The 27,360-nt window shown below is 38.9% G+C and overlaps 1 protein-coding gene across 3 annotated transcripts in view; it reads left to right on the plus strand.

Moving 5' to 3' along the window:
* Nucleotides 1–21,411, plus strand: part of SMC5 (structural maintenance of chromosomes 5) — a 42,645-nt gene extending 21,234 nt beyond the window's left edge. For 2 of the 3 annotated variants that reach the window (XM_027881836.1, XM_027881849.1), the window contains 11 exons: nucleotides 1,317–1,490; nucleotides 1,628–1,797; nucleotides 4,839–4,962; nucleotides 8,163–8,285; nucleotides 14,029–14,154; nucleotides 14,592–14,687; nucleotides 15,065–15,169; nucleotides 15,370–15,489; nucleotides 18,069–18,248; nucleotides 18,391–18,486; nucleotides 21,080–21,411. In XM_027881836.1, the coding sequence (XP_027737637.1) occupies nucleotides 1,317–1,490; nucleotides 1,628–1,797; nucleotides 4,839–4,962; nucleotides 8,163–8,285; nucleotides 14,029–14,154; nucleotides 14,592–14,687; nucleotides 15,065–15,169; nucleotides 15,370–15,489; nucleotides 18,069–18,248; nucleotides 18,391–18,486; nucleotides 21,080–21,226 (1,461 nt within the window). In that variant the 3' untranslated portion in view covers nucleotides 21,227–21,411. Of the gene's footprint in view, nucleotides 1–1,316; nucleotides 1,491–1,627; nucleotides 1,798–4,838; nucleotides 4,963–8,162; nucleotides 8,286–14,028; nucleotides 14,155–14,591; nucleotides 14,688–15,064; nucleotides 15,170–15,369; nucleotides 15,490–18,068; nucleotides 18,301–18,353; nucleotides 18,487–21,079 lie in introns of all 3 variants that reach the window. The other variant, XR_003571030.1, reaches the window with a different exon arrangement.
* The last annotated feature ends 5,949 nt before the right edge of the window (nucleotides 21,412–27,360 follow it).

Genomic DNA, 27,360 nt, shown 5'->3' on the forward strand with positions numbered 1-27,360 from the left:
TAAGGTATCTGAAGTAGCACAAACACCTATGGTCTAGAATTTTATTTTGGAAATTCTTTGTTGGGTTAATGGGGAGAAAGCAAAAAAATTGCTTTATTGATTTTATTTCTTGGTTTATTTGTTCTTTAGAAGTGGGATCAGTTCATTATAGACTAATATACTGCAAGGCATTTTAACAAATTCAGTGATCTTAAAACAGTACTTCACAGAAAATTAAATCTATCTTTCACCTGTATGCTCTTCCAAGTCAGTGTCCTGGTTTGGGCCAAAGACAGTGTTAAGTTCTTGCAGTAGACAAGAGGGGATGTGGCTGAGTAATCAATCTGCCATACCCCCTGTATTTTTATTTAGTCCATTACTCCCCTTACCACAGAGGCTTCACCCATTTGGCTGCTTGACTGCAGTAGGTGTTTCACAGTTGTGGATAACCTGGGAAGAGTGTCCATGATTAAGTCCACCCCTCTGTCCTGAGTTCACCTATATGGTGCATCTCTTCCCTAATGACCTGAGACACCTGGACCATGACCCCTCAGCCATGCCTTTTCTTGGCTATGGCAGAAAATTAACCCTGTCTTGGCTGAAACAAGGACAGTTGTCAAACAGAATCTGAGTGGTAAAGCAAAATAAACACTCTTTACTGAACCAAATCAACAGAGTACAGCTGGTGCTGTGTCTATAAACTGAACAAAATTTTTAGTCGGATTTATCTTACCCTGTGGAGGCTTTTTCCTGTTTTCTGGTTTATTGAACACTTTGTCTTTATAACTTTTTGAAGGACTGTGTTAACTTGCATTATTAGAAATAACGAAAAATTTACCATATCCTTTTTGACATGAGTAACTTAAAAGTAACAACTAGTATTTTTATACCTCCTTTTTTCTCCAGATGTGTTTGCTTGACTGAAGATAATGCATTACAGCTCACTTTATGGCTTCATCTTTTAATTTCTTGAGTACTTTATTTCTGTGTTACACAGGCTACATGTATAACATGTATGCATCTGCAGCCAGTACAGACCTTGTTCATGATACAATACAAATAATAACAGTTCCCTCTGGTGTCTGTAATATAGTAATAGCCATAACCTGTTCAGTTCTGTTTGACAAGAGTAACAGTTAACAGTTCTTTGCTCACCATTCTGAATTACAAGTATAATACTGCATTAAACATAGCATCGTCTTTTTGCAAACGTTGTTAACAAGTCAGTCTTGCATAAGCTGAAGTTTTTTACTGTGGATTTTAGTTTATTCGTTGCTCTGAAAAGCATTGCCTTAAGTAATGCTTTTATCAGATTAATATTTTTGTGTGTTTTTTAGGTTATACGAGAAACCAAAATGAAGCAAATATACACAGCGGAAGAAAGATACGTTATTAAAGTATCTGCTTATACGAATCTAACCTTCTCTACTAACACATTCCTGAGGGCAGCACAGTTTCTCAGTGCTTCTGTGGATACAGATGAAAGAAGACAGTTGGAAAGCCAGCAACAGGTAGGAATTTATTTCTGTGCTGTGTACGTTGTGAACTACTACCCATTTTACTCTGCAATAAGAGGAGCATACTTGCATGTTGTTAGTATGGTATATTTGTAGTAAGAATGCTAGTGGTGTATGTTCTTTTATTTCAGGACATCAATAACATGTTGAAGTCGTTGGATATGCGTTTGATTACATTGTTTGAGAGACAGAAACGTCTGGAACATAGAGACAATGAGCTCAGGCAACAGAAGAAGGAACTTTTAGAGAGAGGAAACAGAAGGAGAGAGTTGGAATCAAAAATTATTTTGAAGTATGATAGGTAGGAAACAAGCCATATTGTCTATTGTAAAATGAACATTTTAATAACAACATTATTTTTAGCTTCTCCTTACTACAGTGTGCTTTTACAAAGTAACCAGTAGTTGAGCATCAGGTAAGAGGTGATAATCAAGACAAGGAAGATGTTTAGAAGTTAAGATTCAAGACAATATCTGAGATACCAGGTAACAGTGTTCTAGATCGTTTACTGTAATAAAATCATAGGATTCCAGTTTGAATAATTCAATGCAGTGACCCCTAATAGTACCATATTTATCTGTTTTAATGGCACATATCTAGATAATACCATAATGTACATGAATGGTACTAAGTAACTGTATCAGGGTTTGAGTTGGACCTAATTGTCCATAGCATTTTTCATAACGTTCTTTTTTTTTGTGGACCTCTGCAATTCGTTCTTCCCTTATGCTTTGTCATAGGGCAGAACCTGGGGGCATGGCTGAAGAGGTATTTTGTTTAAACTCACACTCCCAGAAGGCAGAAAACACTGACATCCCGTCTCAGTTATTTTTGTTTCAGCTTTGGACCACTGTCATTCCCTGACCATGTGCAATGCTGAGAAAAGAATCACTCAGTCTGTCTGTTTCCATTCATACAGCCAAGGACCGTGTTTGCTGCCTGAGCACACTGCCTGCTTACGCACACCTCACTGTTTCACCCGTACCCCAAGTCCTTCCCTGCAGAGCTTTGCTGCAGTCAGTCTGTCCTGAGCCTGTATCACTGCCAGACCCACTTGCTTCTCACTACAGGGCTCTACATTTGTCCTTGCTGAATCTCATGAGCATTCTGTTGATCCCTCTGAACGAGAGGCCTATTCCCCCAGTTTAGCATAATCAGAAGACTTGATGACAGGTGTCCTCTGCTTGTTGTGTCACTGGCAGGAGTGTTAAACAGGACAAACCCCAGAACATAGTCCTGTGGTACCCCACTTGATACTGGCCTCCAGGCAGGATACAACAAACTCAGTAGTGACCATCTAACCACTTTTTTACTGATCTAGTCTTCCATTAATTCAGACTGTCGTTTTCAAACTTGAATACAGTTGTAGTGTGGGAGACAGCATTGAAAAAGTTAGAAATTAGTCTGGTTCCAGCAGACTTAGGGGAAGATGGAGCTGATGCAACTTAGTCCTCTTACATGTATCCAGTAGTGAGGCTAATCCTGACTTCCAAGCAGAAACTCTCACAGAGAACACATCTGAAGAGCTTGTAAACATTTATGCATGACCATACAGCACAGATGGACACACAAAGCAATGGGGCAAATGCAGCACCAATGGCTGCCTCATGTTTCTACTCTCTCTGAGCAGTGTGGGGCTCCCCTAGTAAGGCTTCTACATGAACCTGTGGGTCCCATCAGCAGCTGAGTCCAGACACTGAATCTGCACAGTAACTGCCTCTGGACCTCAGTCTCCCTTAGTGGCTGGTACCTGGGAATGCAAGCCCCTGAGGTTCTAGCCCCGCTTCTGTTGCTTGGACAGATTGTCTCACCCATGTGTACACACGTGCTGAACTGGGTGCGACACTGTAGTTTCCCAGTAGCCCTTTCTATGGTCCTTCCCTCAGAGACATTGAGGCAATACAAATGTACAGAGGTAGCCGTGACTGCTCCAGTCCCTGCCCCATAGCCATTACCATTACCCCTGCCATCTTACCCTTAAATACATACACATGCCAGCAGGTCCTACCAGTAGAGACAGCTGTCTGGCAGCCTGGCTGGACTCACCCGCTCCCTCCAGTAGCCATTTCTTCCTGCCATCTCACCCTTAGTGACACACATACACACCTGCTAGACTCCTGTCTAGTGTGGCTTGGTCTTTGTTAGGGATCAAACACTCTTGCACACTTTGACTTGTACCAGAGGCTGGTACCGTGTCCACTTCTGACCTGTGCTGCGTTCTGGTGGCTGTCATTTACGTCCTACTCACTCCTTTCCAGCCAGGTGCAGCCGTCACAGACAAGCAGGAGCCTTCCTATTTTGTGTAATTTCATGATAATTGGGTGGGGTAGGAGGTGTGACTCTTCCTTTGCCAGGAGAACTGCCGCCAAAGGTAGTGCCAACAGTTGAATTAGGGTTGGGGACTGCTGTTTGATCTTGCAGAGGGAGGCGCAGAGAGGCATGTTCTCGTTCATCTTTGGAGCCCCTTGTACCGCTGTAACCTTAAATGGCAGTAACTTTTTCAAATTCATTTTTGCATTTCAGAGCCTGAAATTACATGAGAGCTGTATTACTGCCTGTCAGAGTAGCTTTTTGTTTTGTTTTGGTTGGTATTTCAGTTTTCTTACATGATGTGCAGATGTGGCTCTTAGTGATGGGTGTTTTTGAGGACCTGGCAGTGTTAGGGTAACAGTTGAACTCAGTGATCTTAAAGGTCTTTTCCAACCTAAACACTTTTATGATTCAGTTCCACCTCAAGCCCAGAGGGTGCTGTGGTATTGACTTACCTGGTTGGGTAAGTCAGGACACTGGTGCTGAGGCTGTCTAGGGACAGAGTGTCTCTTCCTCGGAGTCCTGAATTTGCATTCCGATCTGCTAGGGTGCCCCTATGGTGCTATGGGCTTGTGGACATGAGCATTTTGTGGACTGTTAGCTACTGTGATGGGCCTGTGAGTAGCTAAAGTGTAGGATATTACTTGGGTTTCCCTCATCTGCTGTTCTCTCTCCTTTATATGTGTGCAGGTGAGCTTTTATCAGCTTTTAACAGAAAGCCTTGCTAAAATTGAGGTAAATGACAGCCATTTGATCTCCTGTCACCCTGTGCAGTTAAGGACTCTGCTTGTGGAGGCATGCTGGTGCTGTTAGTAGCCAAAATTGGAGTTTATTTATTAATTTTTTTGTCTTTTTTAATGTGTTCAGTTTAAAAAGCCGAGATTAGGAATGCCTCTAATGTATTTGGAATGTTTAGATTTAAAAATTCATATTCTTGATAACTACTGGTTTATCATCAAGTTGAAGAATTTTTGTATTTTCATTGCAATTCATTTTTAATCATGTTTAATCAAATATTGATTCCTCCCATAGTTTAAGACAACTGGAACAAGATGCTATTGATCTAGAGAAGGAATCTCAACTGGCAAACCTAAAGATCAAAGAAATAAATAAGCAGAAAGCAGAACTTGTTACTGAGTTTATGCATCTCACAAAGGTATGTATTTGTATCTTGATGTGTATTCCACTTTTATTCACAGAGTTCACCCACAAGGATCAGTAAGTCCAACTCTTAGGTGAATAGTCCATCCAGGGGTTGAATCCACAGCCTTGCTTTGTTAGCACCATGCTTTAATCAGTTGAGCTACTCTCACAGTAATATGAAAAGTCCAGTTCTTTTAGTTTAAGTAGGAGACAGGCAGCATTTGGATGTGTTGCTGTAAATATTTACAAGCTAGTTTTCTTCAAGAGAAAGTTCTTTTGAAGGCTATACCAACTTGAACTTGTTCATCTGTCACTGATCTGTAGATCATTTGCTTGTGTTGATTGAGACTGTGACTGAAGTCTTAATAATCCATGGTTTGATTCAGTAAATACAGGAATGAACTGTGTAACCATTTCAGACAGTATGTTTTCAAAATACTTTCTGGCTCTGAGCTTTCTCTTACACCCTAGTTCATAATCTTTTTTTTTGTGTGTGGGTGTTTTTTTGTTTGGTTGATTTTTTTGTGTGTGCTTTTTTTGTTTTGTTTTTGTTTGTTTGTTTGATGTAGTTTTGTTGTTGTTGTTTTTACTGAGAATAGTCATTAGTTATGGGAAAAAGTTACCTGAAACTGTAAGTATCTGTGATTGTGGAAAATGTCAAGAATGGGAAAGATACTCAGGTCTCAGGCTCCACCGTCATAAGGTTTTTCTTTAACTCAAAAAACAGTCTGGACTTAATTGTTGCATTAACTTAAACGTGCAAGTCCTAGTGATGGAAAATGCTATAAGGTGAATTTTCTTATGTGGGACTTTTTTTTTTTTTTTTGACAGGGAGAGGGTTGGTGGGGTTTGGTTGGTTTGTTTTAGTAACTGGAAGACATTTAGTTCCAAGGGAATCTGCTTGTGCGCTCAGAAAGAAATGATCCTCTTCTTGCAAACAATTTGAGCATGCGTATTTTCCCTTTGCCGTGACTTACTAATAGGGAAACATGTTCTTGCTTACCCCTAAAAAGAACTGAGTGTTACCTTCAAAGTGAGGAGGATTTCTAAACACTTCAGTTGCTGACATTTATATAATACAGAAAAAATAATCCAAATGGGTGGGTTGTTTGTTTGTCGATAGGTGTGGACTTGGCAACAATTGCATTGTTTCAGAGATTATCTTTGGGTCAGCCAGGCACAGTAATTTGAAAATGCCAAAGAATTGCAGAAGACACCTGCCATGTTAAAAGTATTACTTAGACTGTAGATTGCTTCATAGAAATTACAGAACTTGTACAGTTAGTAACTGTTTTGAAAAGTAACTTCTCAAAACTTGTGCAAATGTTCTGTATTTAGAACAGGATTTTCTAGAAATAGGCTTTTGATTTTTATATTTGATGCCCATTTCCCAGTACATAAACGGTTCAAGTGCATTGTTGTAAAGTGCAGCTGAAGTTGTTTATTGAGTGCTTTATGACCTGCCTGAAGAATGTCTCTTAATTTGTTTTTCACCCAGTACAGGAAAAAAGATCGGACACATACTGTGTGTTTCTCAGAATACCAGGAGTGTGGGGAAGGATGGATGGTATTTGCCTGAAATAGCTATTGATTGCAAGAGGGATTTACTTCAGTTGTGTGTCAACTCAATTTTCACACTTGGTGTGCTGTAACAAATACATGCTAGTACATACTGAAGGGAAGGAAAATGATCTGGTACGAGGGAGATATATTTCATTATGTGTTTTATCGCAGTAGTTGAAATCCATACATATCTAGCTATTCCCAAGCCAAACTTCATGAATGCTTCTAAAGTTATGTGAGTCTTTATATTTTCTTTACTAGATTCTGTAGTTATACTAGCTGTAGGTTATTAAAGTGAGAAAAATTTCAGTAGTTATATGTTTCTGACATACTCATTTCTTCCACAGTGGGAAATTCAAAATAGGCTTGGGGATTTGTGTGTGCATGTGAATGGTAATATGATCTCTTTTAAAAAGGAGTTGGTCAGTCAACTAAGACAGGCTGCATGTGTATTTACACAAACACACAAGGCAGAGTGTGCCTGGCACGTACCTAATACATGTCAATACTTTACAACCCGTTGACAGAAAGAGCTGTGTTCCACAGTTAGTTCTGTTTGTGCTGTTGTTACTGAATAATCTTAATGTTTTCCATTTTTCGTCTCCCTTTTTAATTTTTTTTCCAGTTTGAATCTCTCATAGTTGTTTTTAAGTTGTTTAAGAGAATTGGAAATACACATTTTCCTATGTCCAAGTTCACATTATAGAAATTCAGATATCAAACTTTGTCAGATCTTGGCTCACCATTGTGGTCAGAAGCTAACACACTAAATCTTCATCTTGTCCTCTGTGTTGACAGCTGAAACTTTGTCCTCCCTTTCATTAAGAGAGAAGTTTCCTTTGTATTTATATGCCAATCATATAAAAACCCAAGAGGTAAACAGGTGTTCTCAATGCCCCATAATTTGAAGTTTGAAGCTACCCTTCACTCAGTCAAGAATCTGATGCTGATTTTGAAGCGTCTAGATCATTCCTGAGGCTGGCGTGTTTAAAGAAACAAGCATTTTAATGTCAACACTGTCACATCAGGTTCTGGGAATCACTAAAACCTGTTAGGAAACTTCTCAAATCGAACATCCTTCTGTTGTCAGACATTGTTCCAGTTAAGAAACAAGACAATGAAGTCATTGTACATCTGTCAGTCAACTTGTGTTGTCATTAAGAGATGTATCTGTCTTTTGTGTTTATTTTTTGACCGTTTTTTGTCTCTATGTGTGACATGGCATCCACCAAAATCTACCACGTTGTCCACCAAATTCTGTCTGTGAGAAACAACTGAGGTTACCTTGGCTTTTCTTACATTTCACATATGGAGAAGGGCAAGAGAATGTGGAGTTTTTCTGATGTAAAATTGTTTGGTTGAAAGTGATATGTGTGTGTGTGTGTGTGTGTGTGTATACACATATGTGTATACGCGTGTGTGTATACACATATTTAGAGATGAAAGTACTTGGGTACTATACATGTTGAAGAACTTGAGTCACCAATAAGCCGCCTTTCTTTTTCATTGAATTTGAGGCAGTGTTGATGAGCTGAACACAGTGTGAGATTGTGTTATGACTAAAAAAAATGGATAATTTCTAAAGCCCGTTAGTGATTATATTGGTTTTGAGTCTCTGATGGAAAAAAAATTGTTCTGTTTTCTTTGTAGGGTATCATCCCACTGAGCATCCTCAAAGGAGTTCTGACTCTTCAAAGGAGTAAGGTGATGGCTGAGAAGACCAGACTAGAATCAGAGTATAAACCAGGAACTGTACAGCTAAAAGCGGCAGAGGTAACAACTTCTATGAATATTAGGATATCTAAAATGAAAACATCTTACATGGAAGCCTTTATGGTGTTCAAAAGGGTACTTTTCTGTCTTTGCTTAGGAGTGGGTATTAGTACTGCTAAATATTTACTCTTGATTTCTGTAGTTTGACTTCTGCCTCTTCATTTAAAGCTGAATAGGAGCTTTGCCTTCCTCAATTAGGACAGATAAGCTTCTGTGAAAATGTGCCCTAACAATCATACCCTTTTTGTTGAAATGCATAGTGTGTCTAAAAAGGCTAACTGTTACTTGGAAGTATTACTTTTCTTCTGAGTCTGTTCATGGACGAGTAGCTCTGACCCACATGAGAAATACAAACTCAAGATGAACCAGAAAGTGCAACAGCAGAACAGAGCTATTTTGCCTATCTTTCATAGTTCATTGCCTCATACTGTAATTAAATGCCTTTTTTTGAGGACAGAAAGGAGGATGTACAGTCCTTGTATTGATCATATTAGGAAGCTATGCTGTGTTCAGGTAAAAAGTCTGTGGGGAATTAGTTCACAGGCAGGTATTCATTTGAAGAAGAGCAGAGGATGCTGTGATGCTCATGGACTGCTGCATAGAGGTCAGTTTTTGTATTTGTGTAGTAGTACAATCTTTAAATGCTCTAGGGAATAAACTATCAAAGCAAAGGGGGGTAGGTTTTCTGGTTTTTTCACTAACCTGCTGCTAATTCAATTGGATCCATAAAAATAAAAATTGGAAAGCAGTTCAAGAGATAAGTGATAGTTATTTTGTGTGTATATGGATACATATTTCCAAAAACAATGACCTTGGCATGTCTTTAGAAAACCACTTGAGGTTATAATTTCTGTCAGTTACATGAAAACTGGGCAGAGAACTTCCTAAGAGGAGCAAAAAGTAACTTGAAGACAGAGACAAGTCCAGCATGTTATTTGAAAAATGGCTGTTGCATGAGTTCTCACACATGATGCACCTGTTATTCAGAGTTTATCAAAATCCAATGCAAATGACTACTTCTGGAGCTCAGTAAGGAGTAAGAATGTATTACAAAGCCATGTGAGCAGTGTGTATTTTCACTGGGAAATTTATTTAATGCTTTTAGTTGTCTCTGCCCACATCTTCATTGTTTGGAGAGTAGCTTGGACTGATGCACAGTTAGATGTCTAGTCGGCTTAGCAGACAGTATTTGTGAGGTAAATGTTCTGATAGTTCTTAAACAAAAATTGCTTCTCTTGCTAGTGAAGAGCTATTTGAGTCAGGTGGGGTCCCATTGGTTGTAGTTATTGGGTTACATACAACCCCATCACTAGAAGAAATCAGAACTTTATTTTTGGTGATTGGCTCAAGGAACATTAAAACAAACAAACCCCTAAAATTGGTAATCACAGTGATTAGAATTTTTAGAAGTTTACCTGCTCTAGAGGATAACTCTTCTGACCATGCAAGGGCATCTCAAGTTTTCATGTACATAGAAATCCAAAGCTATACTTCCCGGTATGCTGTGTAAGTGTAGAAGACCCTTCTGGAAGGTTTTACTATGAGGAGATTAGGGTTTTTTTGCTTAACAATGCTTTCCAGCCTGGAAAGAGTAATCTTTCCAAGAGACAGGTTTAGATGTTTCCTCCTCCTACATTCCAGAGACGCTCTCCCTGGTATGAAAAAAGACAAGTTCTTGTGGACACATATGAAGGCCATGGAGGAGCAGGGATGATAAAACCCCCTGAGAGGAACAGGAGGCTTGTCTTTCCGAGGCCCAGTACAGATTTGGACCAAGTTGTTAAGCATTTGTAACTTTGGAAGTCAGTTCTCCAAAGTCTTTCCGCTGCCTGGTATTTTGGGTGTATCTCTGTTGCATTTGACCCCTACATGCTGCATCTTGAGTCTTTGAATTGTCTTTAGCCTCATTTTTCCTAATATTGGCTTGTGAATGATTTATGTTTTAGAGTCTTTAGTTTATTTCTTATTTTCTGCCTTAAATGATACACTTCTATGGGGAAAACTCTGAATTTCTTGGCTTCATCTCAAATTACTGTTGCTGCATGTTTTTATAAAATAACCTGCAAAAATGAGGAAGCCAAACAGAAATAGAAATAAGTTGGTTATACAAAAGCTCTGTAGTGAACTAAACTGAAGCCTTAACATTACAATTATGGAACCATTAATTCTCTGTTTATCATCAAGTATCTTTGTAGTTTATATGCTGGTCATGATGCATTTATTGAAAATGGTGAAAAGAGAGTGCAAAAGTGTAATTACTTAGCACTTACTTTTGGTGTTTATGTCCCAAGAAGTCTTAGGCTCACAGAATGTTCTGAATTGGAAGGCACCCACAAGGATCATCAAAGTCCAACTCCTGGTCCTGTGCAGGACCATCCCAACAATCACAAACACTTCTTGAACTCTCGGACTTGGTCCCTCGACCACTTCCCTGGGCAGCCTGTTCCAGTACCAGCCACCCTCTGAATGAAGAATCTTTTTCAAGTATCCAACCTAAACTTCCCCTGGCACAACTTCAGACCATTTGCTTGGGTTCTGTCACTGATCATCACAGAGAAGAGATCAGTGCTTGCTTCTCATCTTTTCCTCATGAGGAAGGGGACCACGATGAAGTCTCTCCTCAGTCTCCTCCAGGCTGAACAGACCAAGTGACCTCAACCACTCATTGTATGGCCTCCCCTCTAGACCTTTCACTATCTTTGTGGCCCTCCTTTGGATGCTTTCTAATGGCTTGAGGTTTTATAGTACCTGAGTAAATATCTGATAGAGATTTGAACCAAACAGAAACCCCACTTTGTACATCTAAGAGGAGACTTTTTTTGAGGTCTCTGCAGTAGGACACTGTGGAGATAGAGCTTGTTTGTTGCTTCATTTTTTTTTAACAATTTAAGTGGAACAAGTCCAGTTAGCAACAACAGATTTCTGGGGTTTTTATTTTGTCACTGCAGTTCAAGCAGGCACTGTAGTATTTTATTTATTTAATTATATCTTTATATATGTATTTATATATTTATTTATAATTTATATCTTTGTATTTAGTTTATTTAATGAGCACAGGAAGTAAAACCTGTGTTTGTGACGCATATTGAACATTAAGGAGGATTGCTAGCCCCATTTGCTCATTAGGTAATTGCTGCAGTTGCCTGCATGTTTGTTTATGGTGGTTGTTTCAAAGTCTTGCTAATTGACTTGCTTTGATAGCTTGTTCATTTACAGGCGTGGGTTGAAACGCGAATTCATAAGTCGTTCACTACTGCTAGCTATATTTTCTTCAACCAGCTTCTTATTTTGTATAAAACCAATTGCAGTACTGATGAGTGCAACAGAGTACAAGTTGCTTGTGCATACAGAACAGAATTGATTTCTGCTATTTGGTAGATGCCTTTACGGAAGCTGTAATTGCAGCTCTGTACTAGTACAGAACTTCCCTGAAGTACCTGGATACAGCTGTTTCCAAGCTGATTCTTACACTGTTGGCTGTAACAAATTTAAAGTTTTCTTTAGACTTACCATTTTTTATGGTAGCATCTCTGTTCAAACTGGCAATTCTTAGAGTTACTGTTTTTTATCTATGATTGTTTTATTGAAGCACTTCCAGGAAATCAACAGGAACCTTACCATTTTATTTAGTATGTGACCATGACAGTAAACTGGCAAAGCTGAATGAAAGTTGAAACTTAACTGTTGTTAGGTTCAATTTAGAGTTGAGATTGCCCACTTGCAATGATTCAGAATTGACTTGAGCTCTGGAAATGGTCAAGCACATAAAATCAATGCTTCTTACATTAAAAAGTATGGGTGCTGCTGACTCTATCCTTTGCCTTCATTATTATGAAGTCAAACACATATCAGATTAAACCTTTAAGGCTTTAAATTTCTGGGTCCCATTTTAATTTGGAACTTTGTAAAACATTCCTATTTTTTTTTATTTAATGTATTACGTGGCATATGCAGATATGCAGTGGAACAGAAGTGTTGTGCTGTACAGATTTGTTTATGCCAATTCAGTGTAATGTAAGATGTTGGCTGTAAACAGAAAAAGGGACATCTTCCATTTACTGTTGTTTTATCTGTACAAGTCTAATGCTAGTCCTTCCTTTCCACCCCTGTGACATTTCTCTCCTCCTTTGCAATAGACTTCATGAAGTAGAGGGGATGACCTTAAAAAGATCTTTTGTTTTCCTCAACCTTTCTGAAACACAATGTAGAAAAACACAGTGTGTTTATAGAGACTCTGAAGTGCTTATCTCTAATGCAAAATGTAGTGCTTGGTGTGGAGAGAAGGAAGAACAGGATTTTTGATTTGATTCATGCTGAGAGCAGCAGCCTTAATTTTTGAGTTGAGTTTAAGAACTCCATGGATGATCACTCAGAGTCATATCTATTACTACTGCTTCTGTTGTATTTAGTGAATAAGGATTGATTAAATTACCCAAAAGTAATGAGAGTTGCTATCAGTCTGCATCCTGTATTTCAAAATAAGTGTTTCTCTAGCTGCATAATTTCCAAAGGAAAGCTTTGAATGTTTTGCACCACTGGAGGGCTCCTATTTTTAACTGAAGTGCACAACAATGATAATTGGGAAGATAAAGCTCTCGTAAATATAGGGAACATAAGTAAACTTTGCAAACTGCCAGAAGCAGCTCTGAAGGAAAACACTGTGCGTATGGATTTTTGGACTAGAATTTTGCGCCTCTGAAAAAGTTGGAAATAGTGTATTCCTGCAGTGTACTGGTCAGTTGAAAAGATGGATTGTATGTGTAATCACTGAGCAAATGTATAGTAAATTAACATGGATTAAAATCCACCAGTATGTTTGTATGTAGTCCTCTTCCCTTCTGAGTGTAAGCTGTAGCGAGCAGTCGCTCCCAAACACTGCAGGCTTAGCAGTTGGAAGCAGCATCTTTCTACATGTAGAGAGATGAGTGAGTGAGATTGCTGGGATCAGGTGGGGAGAGAGACTTCAGACTTTCCAAGCTCTTTTGTCTGAATACTGCTTATTAGACACAATCTTTACCTCGGTGTTTTGTGAAGGTGCCAGATTTATGTACTGTATTTTAACTGCTGTAAACGACTTGACATACCATTGCATTGTAACGGTCATGGGCCAAGTTAGCTGCTTACCTGTAGTAAGTTCCAAAGAGTTAAGCCTTGAGACCACTGTGAAACCAGAACCATACCTGCATTTCACTTACTTTTAACACTAGTTTAAAAATTGTGTGTGTTTTCCTAGCTCTATTACAGAGGTAGAATATGAGAAAGCAAATTAGGTACTTCTGATTGTGCAATGATGATGTTTACTTTGTAGAATTTCAGCTGAAAAAATCATTCAGGGTACATCATGTCCACTGTGCTTTCCTAATGAAATAAATGCATTTAAGTGTGAGCTAATATAAGGCTCATAACAGTTGTATTTTGGCTTATAGGTAATTTCTTGTAAAATAGTCTCTTTTGAGGCATCTATTAAAACTACATGCACAATTGTTTAGTTAAAAGAAAATAAATTTGCCTGTGTTAGAAGAATTTGCTTTTGATAGCTTTACCTTGACATCTGTTGACTTCTAGCAGAGAGATATGATGAGTACTCTTTGAAACAAATTTTTTCAATATTATAACAGTCAGTCTGATTTCATTTCCACTGCAGATGTGGTTTGTTGCCAGTGTGCTGGTGTCATCTCTGGAAATTCATAATAAAGTTTCAAAATAAGGTGTATTTTTTTAATATTTTCAATGTTTCTAACAGCAATGGTTCCATGAACTGGATGATAAGAAGCGAGTTCTTTATGAGAACTGCAAGGAGCTGTTGAAGCAAGCTCAACATATCTGCAAATTGAGTCCGGATCAAGATTTTCCAAAAGAATTGCAAAATGTATGTACAAAAACAAATCTTCACACCTGCCTTAAACTTATAGTTTCCTCAAAGAGTATTGACTATTTTATTTTAGAAGACTCCCAGTAAAGAATTCTGTATATTTTTTTTATTATCACTTAACCTTTTAAAGCAACTTGAAATAGTGCTGGGATACCCTCTGACTATCACTTTGTTTTGTGCACAGGGGAGAGAAAATTTGATCTGGGATTTTAATTAAAATCCATAGTATTGTGTTCACAGAAATAGTTAGAGGCTGTGTTTTCCTAGCTTCCTTCTCTGTGCAGAGTAGTTTGTAAAGTGAATTTTGCTGTGTTAAATTTTGAATATGCTGATTAAAAGTTATAGAATATTTAATGGTTTATTCAGTTTCTTTTTGGGAAACTTGAGTCTTTCATTTGTATTGCTTTGTAACAGTTACATCCTTTCTCTTGTAGAGTTTTAAGGCTCTTCCAAACACACTGGAGGAAATTGATGCTCTTCTGAATGAAGAGAAGACCAGAGCCTCCTGTTTCACAGGCCTAAATGCTTCGGTATGTTCAGTGCTTATCCTCCACTCTCTCTTCCTCCCTCTCTACTTGCATTGTACTTGCTTCCCATTCTGTGCTAGATCCTTTGGTATAGGTATAAAAAGCTAGACAGCAGGAACAATGTGTTGTAAATGCCAGATTCTGCATCTATTCAGATTTTAAGTAGGTTGTTCCAAGAGAACAGTGTGTTCTGTGCCTTTTAAAAAAATGTGGAAGAGGCAATGCTTTAGAACTTCTTTGCTTTAAAGCTAGAAATGTTCATTGTGCAGTACAGTAGTGTATATAATTGTGTTTGAACATCATCAGTGCAGTGTGATATTATTACAGTGAAGGTTAGAATTGGGAAATGTCTTGTTGATTACCTTTTTTTGTTCTGTCAGGTTGTTGAAGAATACAATAAGCAAACACAAGAAATACAGCAGTTGATGGAATATCTAGAGGAAAAGAAAAATGAATTGAATAACTATAGGCAAAACATTTCACAGGTAATAGCTCGGGTTATCACTTTGGTATCATTATAATCTTATGTCATTATACATTGTAGAACAAATGTATATACAGAAATAAATTGTCTTGAGTGTAAACTGAGATGTTAGCTTCCCTAATCATGATGTTTCTTTAAATGCTATCTCTAAGGGAAAATTCAGTTATTAAACTGATTTTACATGTGTATGTCTACTTCTAGGTCAAAGAAAGGTGGCTAAACCTCTTGAAAGACATGATTGAACAAATTAATGCTAAGTTCAGTGAGTTCTTTAGTTCTATGCAGTGTGTTGGTGAAGTTGACCTTCATGCAGAAAATGAGGTAAGATTTATTTTTCATATGGAAGAGTAACGTTTTTTTGCATCATCTTTTGCTCATATGTTGCTAGAGGAAAGTAACAACAAAGTCATTTGGAGGTGTTATTTTTAAAAAAAGTTTACTGAGCACTTTGTGAACTGAACTGACTGACCAGTCTCATTTGAGGAGTAGTGGATCTTCATGCAAATACATAGGACTTCAACTCTTGACTTTTGGAATAGGCTTGCAACTTACAGAGCCTGGTTAGAGGCATTGTATTTAACTCAGATTTATGAAGGTAACGATTTGATTCTGCGTTTTCAACTGATTTGTGTTCCTATATTATCATCTGTATCTACTATTATTTGGTCTTGATTTGTAGATTCTACTGGAGTCTACTGGTATTTTGTCTATTCTGGAAGCAGCAGTCATTGGATCCATCCTGTTATGTTCTCAGTAGGGTTTACCTCTGATGAAGAGTTTAAAGCATAAGTAGAACTTGGGGAGAAATAGTGTGGTGAACAGAAGAGAAATTGGGTATTTTGTTCTAAATTGATCTCTCTAGTGATGATTTCAGAACTTTCATGTGTTAAATGCATAGACTCCATGCAATAGTGAAAATAAAGACTTAAAATTTTCTCTTTTTTTGCTATTGTAAATTAAGTTGAGCAGCTTTTTTTTGAAATATTTGAAGTGGTAGCTGTTACTTGGGGCAGAATAGTGTCTGACAAGGCTCTGTGTATGAACTGCATAAAAAATTTTTACATGGAGACTAGTATTATGAAACAGTGGGACATTAAAACACAGACTTGTCTGGTCTTTTGATAGTTACCTGGAGGGTCAGATCTGTTTTACACAGAACTGACTTTTATCTAAAAGTAAGTTGGGAGTGAGAAGCCAGAAGGAACATTAAGGCAGTTCAAAAGCAAAAGGAATGTGGACTGTCTTTGTGAACAACTTGTTTGGAAGGTCTTGCTTTTCTGTAGCAAAGATGTCACAAGTGGTTTTAAGAGGTTACCTGGTGGTATTGTGCCAGTGAGTTAAACTTTCTCAGGGTATCGGTGGCAAAAATGCAGAAAGGTAGATAATCTGTTCCCAGTCTTGGATTCCTTACCTTTCACTGAAGCAGGGTCTCTTGCCTGACGTGTAGATATAGACACACACTCTTGAGAGAGAATTCTTTTCTTAGAAATATTTCTGTGACACTGAAGTTCAAGCCTCTGTTAGCCTGCCTTGCAGGTAACTTTAGATCTTTTGATGTCTTTGGTGACAGTAATAGGATGTTGGGAGAGATTTAACAGAAAGGGAGATTAGACATTGGAACTAACTGCCTAAGGAGGTGGTGGAGTCACCATGCTTAGAGGTGTTTAAGGAAAGACTGGACGTGGCACTTGGTGCCATGGTCTAGTTGACCCGGTAGTGTTCAGTCTTAAGTTGTACTCAATTATCTCAGAGGTCTTTTCCAACAAAAGTGATTCTGTGATTCTGATTCTGTGATACTGCGTGGAGCACTTCACTGGGTTCTTCCATGACATCCTAGCAGAAGCCTCAGTAAACATTTTGACTTCCCTTGGTAACCAGAATTCCACTAGCAATGATAACCCTCACATCCCTTGATTTCCCCACAAGGAGTTTTTAGCATCATTCTTGTCAGGTCTTGAACGTCTTGTCAGTTATGGAAACTGGCATTCCAAATAATCTGGCAACAAAGGCCTGACTTTCTGACACCATCATGGCTGACACCACCATTGGAGGGTGAATCTTTCTTACTCAAGGTTTTGCTAACCTGTGCCTTGTTCACTTTCCTGAGCCTAGCTTCAGTCTGTGCGAATGGATCTAAAATTATAGTGAGCCTAGAGACCTTAGATTTTAGTTTTTATTTCTCCTTACATGAAGTTGTGATCAGAACAATTGAATACAAGTTCAGAAATATTATTGACTACTCAGAAGGTTTCTTTTTTCTCTGAATCATGAACGAATTTCCATGCATGATGCTTCTTTTGAATCACATCTGTTACCTGACACCTTTGCATTGACTCAGGCTGCTGACAAGTGTCACTTTACTGTTAAAGAAAAGCCAGGGTTGGAATCTTTGTGTGGTTTTCCTGTGTTAAGTATGAAAAGAAAATTGCTATTGTGAATTTTGGACTGCTTGTACTTGAAGAGGTTCAGATGGAATCTTAACCTACGCACACACCATCACTCCTTTGTTCAGTTTGGTAGTACCATGTACCTTAATGCCTTAAATTTTTTTTCTGATGAATGGGACTTACAGGGACATTGTTTTCTTTTTCTAGCCAAGAATTTTTTTCCTCCTGATATTCTGAATGTGTATGAAACCTTCTTACCAGGGATTCAGAAGTGTTGTTGAAAATTCTCTATATATGAGATTCTCTATATATGAGCTTTAAGATTTAAGAAAAATAGATGAAACAGAATTAATATAAGTGATTTTAAGGTTAAACTGAGTAGTTTGTAGACCCCTAGATATTTTGGGTTCGTAGACCTGTAGATATTTGTCATAAATTTCTTCAATTTACATGTAATTATAAAATAAGCTGTAGTACAAAGAAAATGAGTCCGACAGGTACTGGCTTTTACAGGAGGAGTATGACACGTATGGGATTCGCATTAGAGTAAAATTCCACAGTGGCACTAAACTTCATGAATTGACTCCGTATTATCAGAGTGGAGGTGAGAAGAGTGTTTCCACTATGTTGTACCTGATGGCTCTGCAAGAACTCAGCAGATGTCCTTTCAGGGTTGTTGATGAAATAAATCAGGTGAGGATCAATTGTGCAGTATTGAACTTATTATATACAGGTACTTATGACATCCCGAACCTTCCCCGGTTCTTCGTTCGCGAAGACTGGCCATTACTTATGACGTAGTGAAGAGAACAGTACTTTTGTTTTCCCCTTTTAGGGAATGGATCCAGTGAATGAGAGAAGAGTTTTTCAAATGGTTGTGGAAACTGCCTGTAAAAAGGGGAACTCTCAGTACTTCCTCATTACACCAAAGGTACGTGACAGAAAATGAAATGAAAAACTTAGTGTAGGAGATTTAAGACTTGTGTGATAATATCCCTATAAACACTGTATAACTTACCTCTGTTTTACCTAAGAACTTTGTATTGAAGCCTAACTGAGAGGATATGTCCATTTTAAGGACAGTCCTGGCAAGAATTGAGACAAGTTGGACCAAGGCTCATGTCCTCAGAAACCCATACACTGGAGGTATCATGTGTTAACCACCCATGGAACGAGGCCTCTAGCTAACACAGAATTCAGACTGTAGAAGAGACTAATTTCCAAACAGGTCAGATAATGATACTGAAGAAGGAGCAGGCTAGTGCTGCTAACATCAGAAGAACTAGAAGAGGTCCACATTAATACAGGAAAACTGTTCAAGTGATAATCTGAGACATAGAAGCTGAGAAAAGGTGAGAACTAGGCTCCAAAGGTGTTTAATTGTATTCTTCTGTTAAAATGAAAAAATTAAAAGATAATTGACTTAGTAGGTGATGTGGTGATGTGATGCCAAGGCTTGAAAGGACTAAGGTAAGTAGGGTAGCTGTTCACCTGTACCTTTAACAGAGACTAATGTTATTTAACCAGTAAAGGTTATTTGTGCACCAGGGAGACAAGCAGTAATGGGCTGGTTTTTATTAACATACCAGGTCTGCATCCTATTACTCACGATGTTTTAGAAAATCTGGCTGGTTTATGCTATTCTTTTCTGTAAATAGCAGCTGAAGGGTCTGAGTAAAGGCACCTTAACAGCATTTATCTGACTGAAAGTGGGTGGAAGGTGGTGCTGCTTGTTCCTTCTGATCTTGCTGTATACTTACCTCCACACAGTTTTGTGATTTCCTGACCACATTACTTCTTTGCTGGTCTGTGTGTTACCTACTCCCTTTTGTCTTCTTGAGATTCCCCTCCTTATTAGGTCAGCTTTTCAGTGCTCTCTCCTACTTTGAGAAAGAACAGAATGATTTAGATGTTGAAAAAATAGAGATAACTAACTATAACACTGCCCAAATCTAAGAAACTGTAGAAAATGATTGTCTGGGGTTTAGAGTTGTGTTCTGTTCTAAAACTTGTGCTCATTTTCAAATTACTAAGAATAGAGAAAGGGGAAATGGGAGTTGTGCAGAACTAACCAGAAGGAAGAGAATAAAAATAAAGTAGGATTAAAAAAATCTTAGAAGCATTATTCAGCAGCAAGAGACAGGGCTATGAAGAGGTAGCTGAAGGTATTACATCTTTCTGGCTCCCCCTTCTTCCCACTCCCCACAAATAGGTGATCACCACAGCAAAGTTGTAATGGCCTATCACAAGAAACATCAGTGAGAGAGCACATCATATACAGGTTTTAACCCATGACAGTGTTTGAGTGGGCACATCAGAGGATCATTGAAAGGCTGCACAGGGCAGGCTGAGGAGAAAACCAGACTGCCGTTGCAGTGCCTTACCTGCAGTTCCTGAGCCTGTGCTCTATGTTACCCCTTCCTAGAAGGCAAGGATGTAATCACATACTAGGAAGTGTGACTAATTGTCATTCTAAGTTCTGTGTATGTACCCATGGATACAGGGAAAACTGCAATCCTTTTTTGTTGACACCTTCCCCAGCCTATATTTTAAAGCAAGCTATTAGAGGGGAAAGGATATAAACTAATATGCAGTGAAGTTGATTAGGAAGATTGTATTCTGTAATTCATGGTCAAATGAGTAATGAACTGTGTTCCTTAGGAGTGGATTTGAAAATGAGTGTTTGTAATAATATGGGCTGAAACAAATTACATTTGTTAAACATACGAATAATCACCGTGTTGGGAGTTAATCCTTTTTTGGCCGTAAAGCAAGATTTGAATTCTAAACAATCTTAGGTATCTTTATTCAAAAGCAAGATTCATTTCAACACAGATAAGCATAAAATTTAGTACTTAAATGGGAAAAATCAACAGCAGCATCTGGTCTAAGGCCTAAAATGACTATGGATTAAGTTGCTGTGAATAAGAAGTTGAGCATCAGTTACAAGTAAATTGCTAAGCATCATTCTGAGCACTGCACGTAATCCTACAGCTCACATGGCATCTCTTTCCTAGGCTTGTGCCTGCAAGATTTGGATTGTTGTGTCCGGCTTTGGCTGTGACTGTTCAAAAAAGTGGGGAGGCTGGAGTTACTACAGGAGACAGCAGGGCAACTTTTAAGTAGTTTTGATTATTTTGAATTTCCACTAATGGAAATTTCTAAGCTCAAAGGAGCACAAGGTTGGAGAGAGACATAATAATTGTACCCAATTAAATCTACTTACTGTCCTGCCCTAGGAAAACAAAAAGAAAACCAACCATTACTCTTTCCCCATTGTGGTTACAGAAAAAAAGGTATTGAAACTGTTTCTTCCGATAAGGATAGTGACACATAGAAATTGCCTGAAGAATGAGTGGAGTCTCTCTGAGGCAGTTTCTAGGAACAAATGTACATCATCTGTCAGAAAGGCTGTAATTCTGCCATATTGACCTTTTGAGATCTAAGGTGTCATGTAGACTTCCCCTTTTAGAAAATGGGGAACATCTAGCTATTTTGACTTTGGTTTTTGTGTTTTTCACTAGCTCCTGTGGAATCTCTCTTACAATGACAAGATGACTGTGCTGTTTGTCTACAGTGGACCTTTTATGATGGAGGCAAAAGAATGGAACATGAAGCATTTCATGAAGCGACGACGGCGACTTTCAAGGATGGATGAACAGTGTATATAAAATATACATATATAAAATGTTTCTATAGACCTTTTTTGGAATATCTGGCTTTCAAGACTCCAGAGGTTGTCAAAGAGGAGATCTGAAAAGAATTGATAATTATGAACCTGAATCTTAAAGTTTACACAAATGTATGACTTGAAGTGCATAATTTCTTTTTGAAACCTTTCATAGTGGTCATTTTCTCAATGGTAGGTTAGAATAAAAAAGGAAATTTCTTGGGTTTTTCCGGGTTTTTTTTCAGTAATGCAACGTCAGAAATACAGTTAATTTTTCTAGGTTGTACTGGACTAATTCTGTGACTGTTTTGGGGACTGTTTTCCCCCCAAAAATAGCAATTAGCTTTTGATAAATAATCTTCCTTTAACACAGATATGGATGTTATCTAAAGTTCCCTTATTGAAATGTAACCTTTTTTTAGTTACTTCATATGATCTGCAGGAAGAGAATAATTTGTAAGTAGCTGAGAATTGGTTCTGTGAAAATACACCTGAACTTATAAGAATATGATTCTATGAATGTATTACTGTTGAGTAAATTCTTTATTGTCATTATTTATCATTTTTGACATAATGTTTAATTTTGTAATCCTCAAGGGGTAAGGTCACAAAATCACAAATATTTGACAGAAGAGCTAAAAGAGTTTGGAAACTTGCGCTCTCGTCCAGGGTTTGAGTTGGTCAGCAGAGTATCCTCAGCATAACTGAAACTGCAGGTCCATCTCTCTGTCCACTGTATTGCAGGGTCTTTGTTTTGTATGTGTTCTTTGATATACAAAATACTTAGCTTCTTGTAACTCTGAATTTCTAAGGTGGTTGTTTTGTTATGTTTTTTCATTTTTATTTTTATGGAGTTGTAAACACAGACATTTTATTTAGTCTCTGAGCATCACTATATGAAAAGTGCAGTTTGTTTTCAGTGTCTAAATAAGTGAAACTACTTACACAAACATTTAAGACTTGGTTCTTCTGGGAATAGAGAGAGCACTATCTGTTCTTAATGATTTCATCTTAGAACTTCATGGGATTTCTTCTAATATTTCAGTCCCTTTCTCATGTTTCAAACTGAGGTAGGAAATAGAAGTGACTCATTTCAAGAGGTTGACACTTCAGATACTGTCTCAAAATTACCTCTTGTGTATGCATGGCTGCCACACCGCACAAGTGAAGAGGTGTTTGCTTTTTCCTTGGAGCTGTTGACCACAGGTGCTGATTTCATTGTATCTTGCTGCAATCTTAGTACAATACTGTTGTTCATATTAACTTATCCCAGACAGTATAATGAGCCTCCAAACTACCACTGTCGTGGTACTGACAAATAGATCTGCAGTATCCAGCAGCTCTGCTACCTGAGGCTCTGAAGGAGGTATGTATATGGAAGCAGCCATTCCTGTTTACAGTGGGCTCCCATACGCCGGGTCCTGTTAGTCACCTGCTCACTGGTGTGAGAGGTGCATCCAGAGACCACCTGGTGTAAAAGGGAGCCTTTTGGACTTGGTAGTGTATTCAAACTCGAAAAACATGGAGTTGCTGAGTGTAGGTGCGGTGTTACAGAGCATTCCCTACCAGCTAACAGGGCCCTTCTGTGCTGCCAGCTTCCTCTTGCTTTGCTACTAACATTCAGCTCTCACTATAAAAACCCATGGAACTGATTTCAATGTAACTTTGAGGAGGGGAGAACAAGTGGGAGTTGAGGTTAAATATACATGTGTTATCCAGCTTTCTCTGCTGACTAGACAGGACCTCTCAAAAATGTAGAAGTGGAAAGACCCCAAATAGTCCTAACAGCTGATGTATAAATTGAGCTTTTTCCAAAAATAGGTACTTTTCCCTGTTGTTTAGACCAGCTGAAGACTATGGCAAAGATCCTCTACCACCACCATCTGCTGTTCTAACCAACATCTGTGTCTGCTAATGTATTGCAACAGAGAGAAACAGCATGGAAATTGTGACTTACTGAGAAATAAAAAGATCTTGGGAAAAAAAAAGTGTTTAATACAACATGTACTTGTGCAGGTGTGTTATTGTTATTTAGGAGAGATTACTTAGTCAAACTAGAATGAGGAGAGACTCTTGCACCACTACACTGCTTTTAACATGCTTAGATGAACCTTAGTTTTGTACTGGAAGAAAAATAAATGTGTTCTGACAAAGTTGTTGCTGACTGGGAACATCTGTTTTCCAGGCTTTTAGAGCTACTGAGATGACAGAGCTGGGCTGGGCTGCAGGACACTTACTGAGAAGTACGGTAAGTGCTCTTTAGGAGCCGGGATACGAACCTGCTCCAGGCTTCATAGCAAATGGTACTTAGAGTTAACACTACTGGAGGCTTTTGTCTATGGTTTATTACAAGTTGCCTTCTGTTACGAAGATCTCTGTCCAATGCTTCCTACCTAGAAGCTTCTGGACCGTATTCAGATGCTGCTTACTGTAGATTTAGGAAACTAACTTGGGTTTCTTCCATGAAACTGCAATTTCCTACTTGTTCCCTTGGAAAGGTCTCTAAATTTTCCAAATACCTTTTACTAAAAGGCCTAATTTTTCACCTTTCTTGCTCTTCCCATGCCATTCCATAGCGTCTGCTTGAAAACAAAATGTAAGAGCAAACAGATAATCAAGATGTGAAATCTGTCTGTTTTACAAACTCTTGGCAAAATATTAGCATGTTGTTTGATGCTATCCATACTGTCCACTCTGGACAGTGGGGTTTACCTGGGGCATGGAAGGAAATGTGAGAAAGAAGTCTGTCATTTAAGTTACTCTGCATTTGCTAAATGGAGCAGGGGTCCTGTGGCTGGTTAAAGGAGTCCCACATTGTGCAGAATTCCTTCTCTTGTCTTAGCACCCCACAATCCTCAGTACCACCTGTACTGGCAGAGGACCACCATGCTGAGGTGAAGGGCTGTCCCAGCTCAGCAGTACCTGGTAACTCTACCTAAAAATGTGTCATAATTTCATAGAAGTTGTTTCAGTGTTGCATGCATCATTTCCTTGTCTTCTCCCCTGTCTTTATTTGGCCTGCTTTTTGAAAGATGAGCTGTAGTTATTTCTGATTTGATTGTGTCCTAGTTCCATCCAGGACAGGGTTAGTTAATTTTTATGGTAGCTGGGAGGGAACATGACCAGGACCTGGATGCTGTTCTATACCACTGTAGGTCGTTGTCGGGGGTGGAGGGAAAGGGACTCTCCTTGGGAGAAGGGGCTCCTTCTGGTGCAGAAAATGTCACAGAGAAAGGTGTCCAGTGTTGTCTGTTCTCAAAGAGTTTGAGTGATTTTTTTATTATTATTATTACACCCTCTGTCTTTAGTATTGTTGCTGTTACTTTTTGTTTTCTTATTGCTGTTTCCAGTAAATTACTCTTGACCAATGATCTTTGCCTTTTGTGCCCCCAGTTCTCCTCTGTCCCGCCACAGCAGGGAGAGAAAACAGAGCAAGGGGGAGCAGCACCTGTTTTGGAAAGTCTCGGTGAGGGCACTGAACTCGGGAGTACCATTCACAGTCCCTAGAGATTTTTAAGACGAGGCTGGATGTGGCACTGAGTGCCATGATCTAGTAATCGCAGTGGGTTTGGATCAAGGGTTGGACTAGATGATTTCAGAGGTCTCTTCCAACCCAGTTAATTCTATGATTCCTAAACCAGGACAGATTGGCACAGTATCTTATGGCAGATGTCTGGCAGAACTACATTATGGGAAGCAGGGGGAACTTTGACACGCTGGCTTCACTGTGAATAACTGAGCTACGCTTCTGACTCACTGAAACACAATGTCCAAATAACTTCTCCTAGAACCTTTTGTTACAGAAGCATTTTTCCCAGTGCCTTGATAATCGAGAATAAAACCAAGATTCAGTACACTGTAATTTGGAGAGGAAGGAGATCAGGAAGGGAATTAAATCCACCTCTGCTCCAAGTAAAATCCTCCTCCTGTTCCTGCCTGCACATCTGAAAATCATGGGAGTATTTCTGTGCTGTTGCAATCCAACTAGGCTTGCCAAGAGCCAGGCTTCTATGAGGCTCATTGGTCCAGCTGTCCTTTGCATATTGCAGTAGCCTGGGAGAAGGGCAGAGTTTGTAGCAGGGACTCATTTAGCAGTTGCTATACCTCATTTTATTTTGGTGCTAACTTTAGCCATTGACAATGCTGAACTATTAAACAGGGAGAAGGGAAATGAGTGCAGGAACCAGATGTTTCTTCACTGTTGAAAGCTTTTCAGGCATGACTGTAGCAGTGTTGGAAGTCAGCAGTGAAAGCATGGAAAAATAAAGGCCAACAGCAACAGCAGAGGCAGAATGGAAAGTGGTGATAACCAGCACTATAGCAGCCACCCTCTCCTGTGGCTCAGCTCTTTTCCCAGTGGTGCAATCTCCCAGACACCATCTCTTTGGTTTCCACCAAATTCCACCAGATTTTCTCCACTCATCTCTCAGCTCCTCTTGAAGTAAAATTCCCCAGTTGTCTAGTCTTTTTTCTGTTGATTTATTTGTTAACCCCACCAGGCCAGTGGTTTTTTTGGGTGTTTGTTGGTTTTTTGGTTGGTTTGTTGGTTGGTTGTGGGTTTATTTTGACAGATGTACTGGTTTGGGCTGGGATAGAGTTAATTTTCTTCATAGTAGCTTTTCTTCACTTTGGGTCTGTGGCCAAGAACACTGTTGGGAACGTTGGGATGTTTTAGCTATTGCTGAGCCGTAATTGCACCGCATTGAGTCCTTTTCTGGTTTTCACACTGAATTTCACAAGAAATTTACAAGAAGTTGGGAGAGGACACAGGCAGGACAGCTGACCCCAGCCCCCCCGAGGGCTATCTTGTGCTGTATGACATTGTCCTCAGCAGTGAAAGCCAGGGGAAGAAGGAGGAAGGGACATTTGGAATTATGCCTTCTCAAGTAACAACTGTGTGTGATGGAACCTTGTTTTTCTGGAGGAATAGCTGAAACCTGTCTGTTGATGGGTAATAGGGAATGAATTCCCCCTTTTGCTTTGCTTGTGCACGCAGCTTTTGCTGTACCTCTTGAACTGTCTTTATCTCAACCCATGAGTTTTCTTACTTTTATTCTTCTGAGTCTCTGACCTATCCCACTGTGAGAGAGTGAGCAAGTGGCTGTCTGGCACTATCCTGCTGCCTAGGGCTAACCCAGAGTGTATCTTAGTCTCAAAACATGACGTTATGCCCTTCATTATTGCACCTGGAGTTACATGAAATCGTGGCAAATACCTTTGCTCATTGTATACTCATAGAAGAGCAAGTCACCTGCTCACAGGGAAGCATGGATATGAAAACATGGCAAGTTAGCTGGAAAGGAACGTCAGAATTCACTTTTTTGGGGATAAGGAACCATGCACAGTGGCAGTCAAAGCTGATTTTGCAAGAAGGAGGGAACAGATGATAACTCAGAAGATATCAAGGAGTCTTGGAAAAGAACAGAGAGCAGAAGAGGGCACAGGTAATGTTGGAACATGAATGATTCAAAGCAAATCAGGATGATGTAATTTAAAGGGAAAACTCTCCAATTCCCCCTTACCCAGTTTGTAACCAGAGCTGTAGACTGTGAACAGTATGCAGCTTGATCTTAACTGCTGTCTATTAGTACTGGTTTACCTCAGTTTGGGTCCTGTAATGGCTTTTTCATGGAAAATAGAGTGGGTTTTGACTGTTGATTTTTAGTTTGTGGGTTTTTTTCAGGTTATTTTGTTGGTTGCTTTATTTGGGTTTTTTGGTGGTGGTGGTGTTTTGTGTTTGGGTTTTTTTTGTTGTTTTTTTTTTTTTTTTTTTGGTTTGTGTGTGTGTGTGTTTTATTTTTGTTTTTTAATAGGTATTTTGTTGGTTTTGTTGTTGGTTTTCCTGAATTACAAATACAACATAAATCCAAAGCAGATGATGGGCAGAAGGAGAGCAAAGGGACTTGCTCTCAGACACCACTAACAGTATCAGCCTTTGTGCTCCTGCACTGATGCTTAAAGGTCTTTTCAGGTGAAAAACCACTGATGTTACAGTTTTCTGTGGGCTGTGGTGGTTGAGGAATATGATTCCACTTTGTATCTGCTTCTGAGCTGAACTGTACTCTCCGTAAAGAACTTTTTTGGTCAGAAATGTAGTTTTTAAAATACACTTTGCTGTATAAAATATACTGGCTT

The sequence above is a fragment of the Empidonax traillii genome, unplaced genomic scaffold, assembly GCF_003031625.1.
Source record: "Empidonax traillii isolate 1590-97213 ecotype Southwest subspecies unplaced genomic scaffold, ASM303162v1 scaffold7:size3022706, whole genome shotgun sequence".
In the NCBI taxonomy this organism is placed as follows: Eukaryota; Metazoa; Chordata; class Aves; order Passeriformes; family Tyrannidae; genus Empidonax; species Empidonax traillii.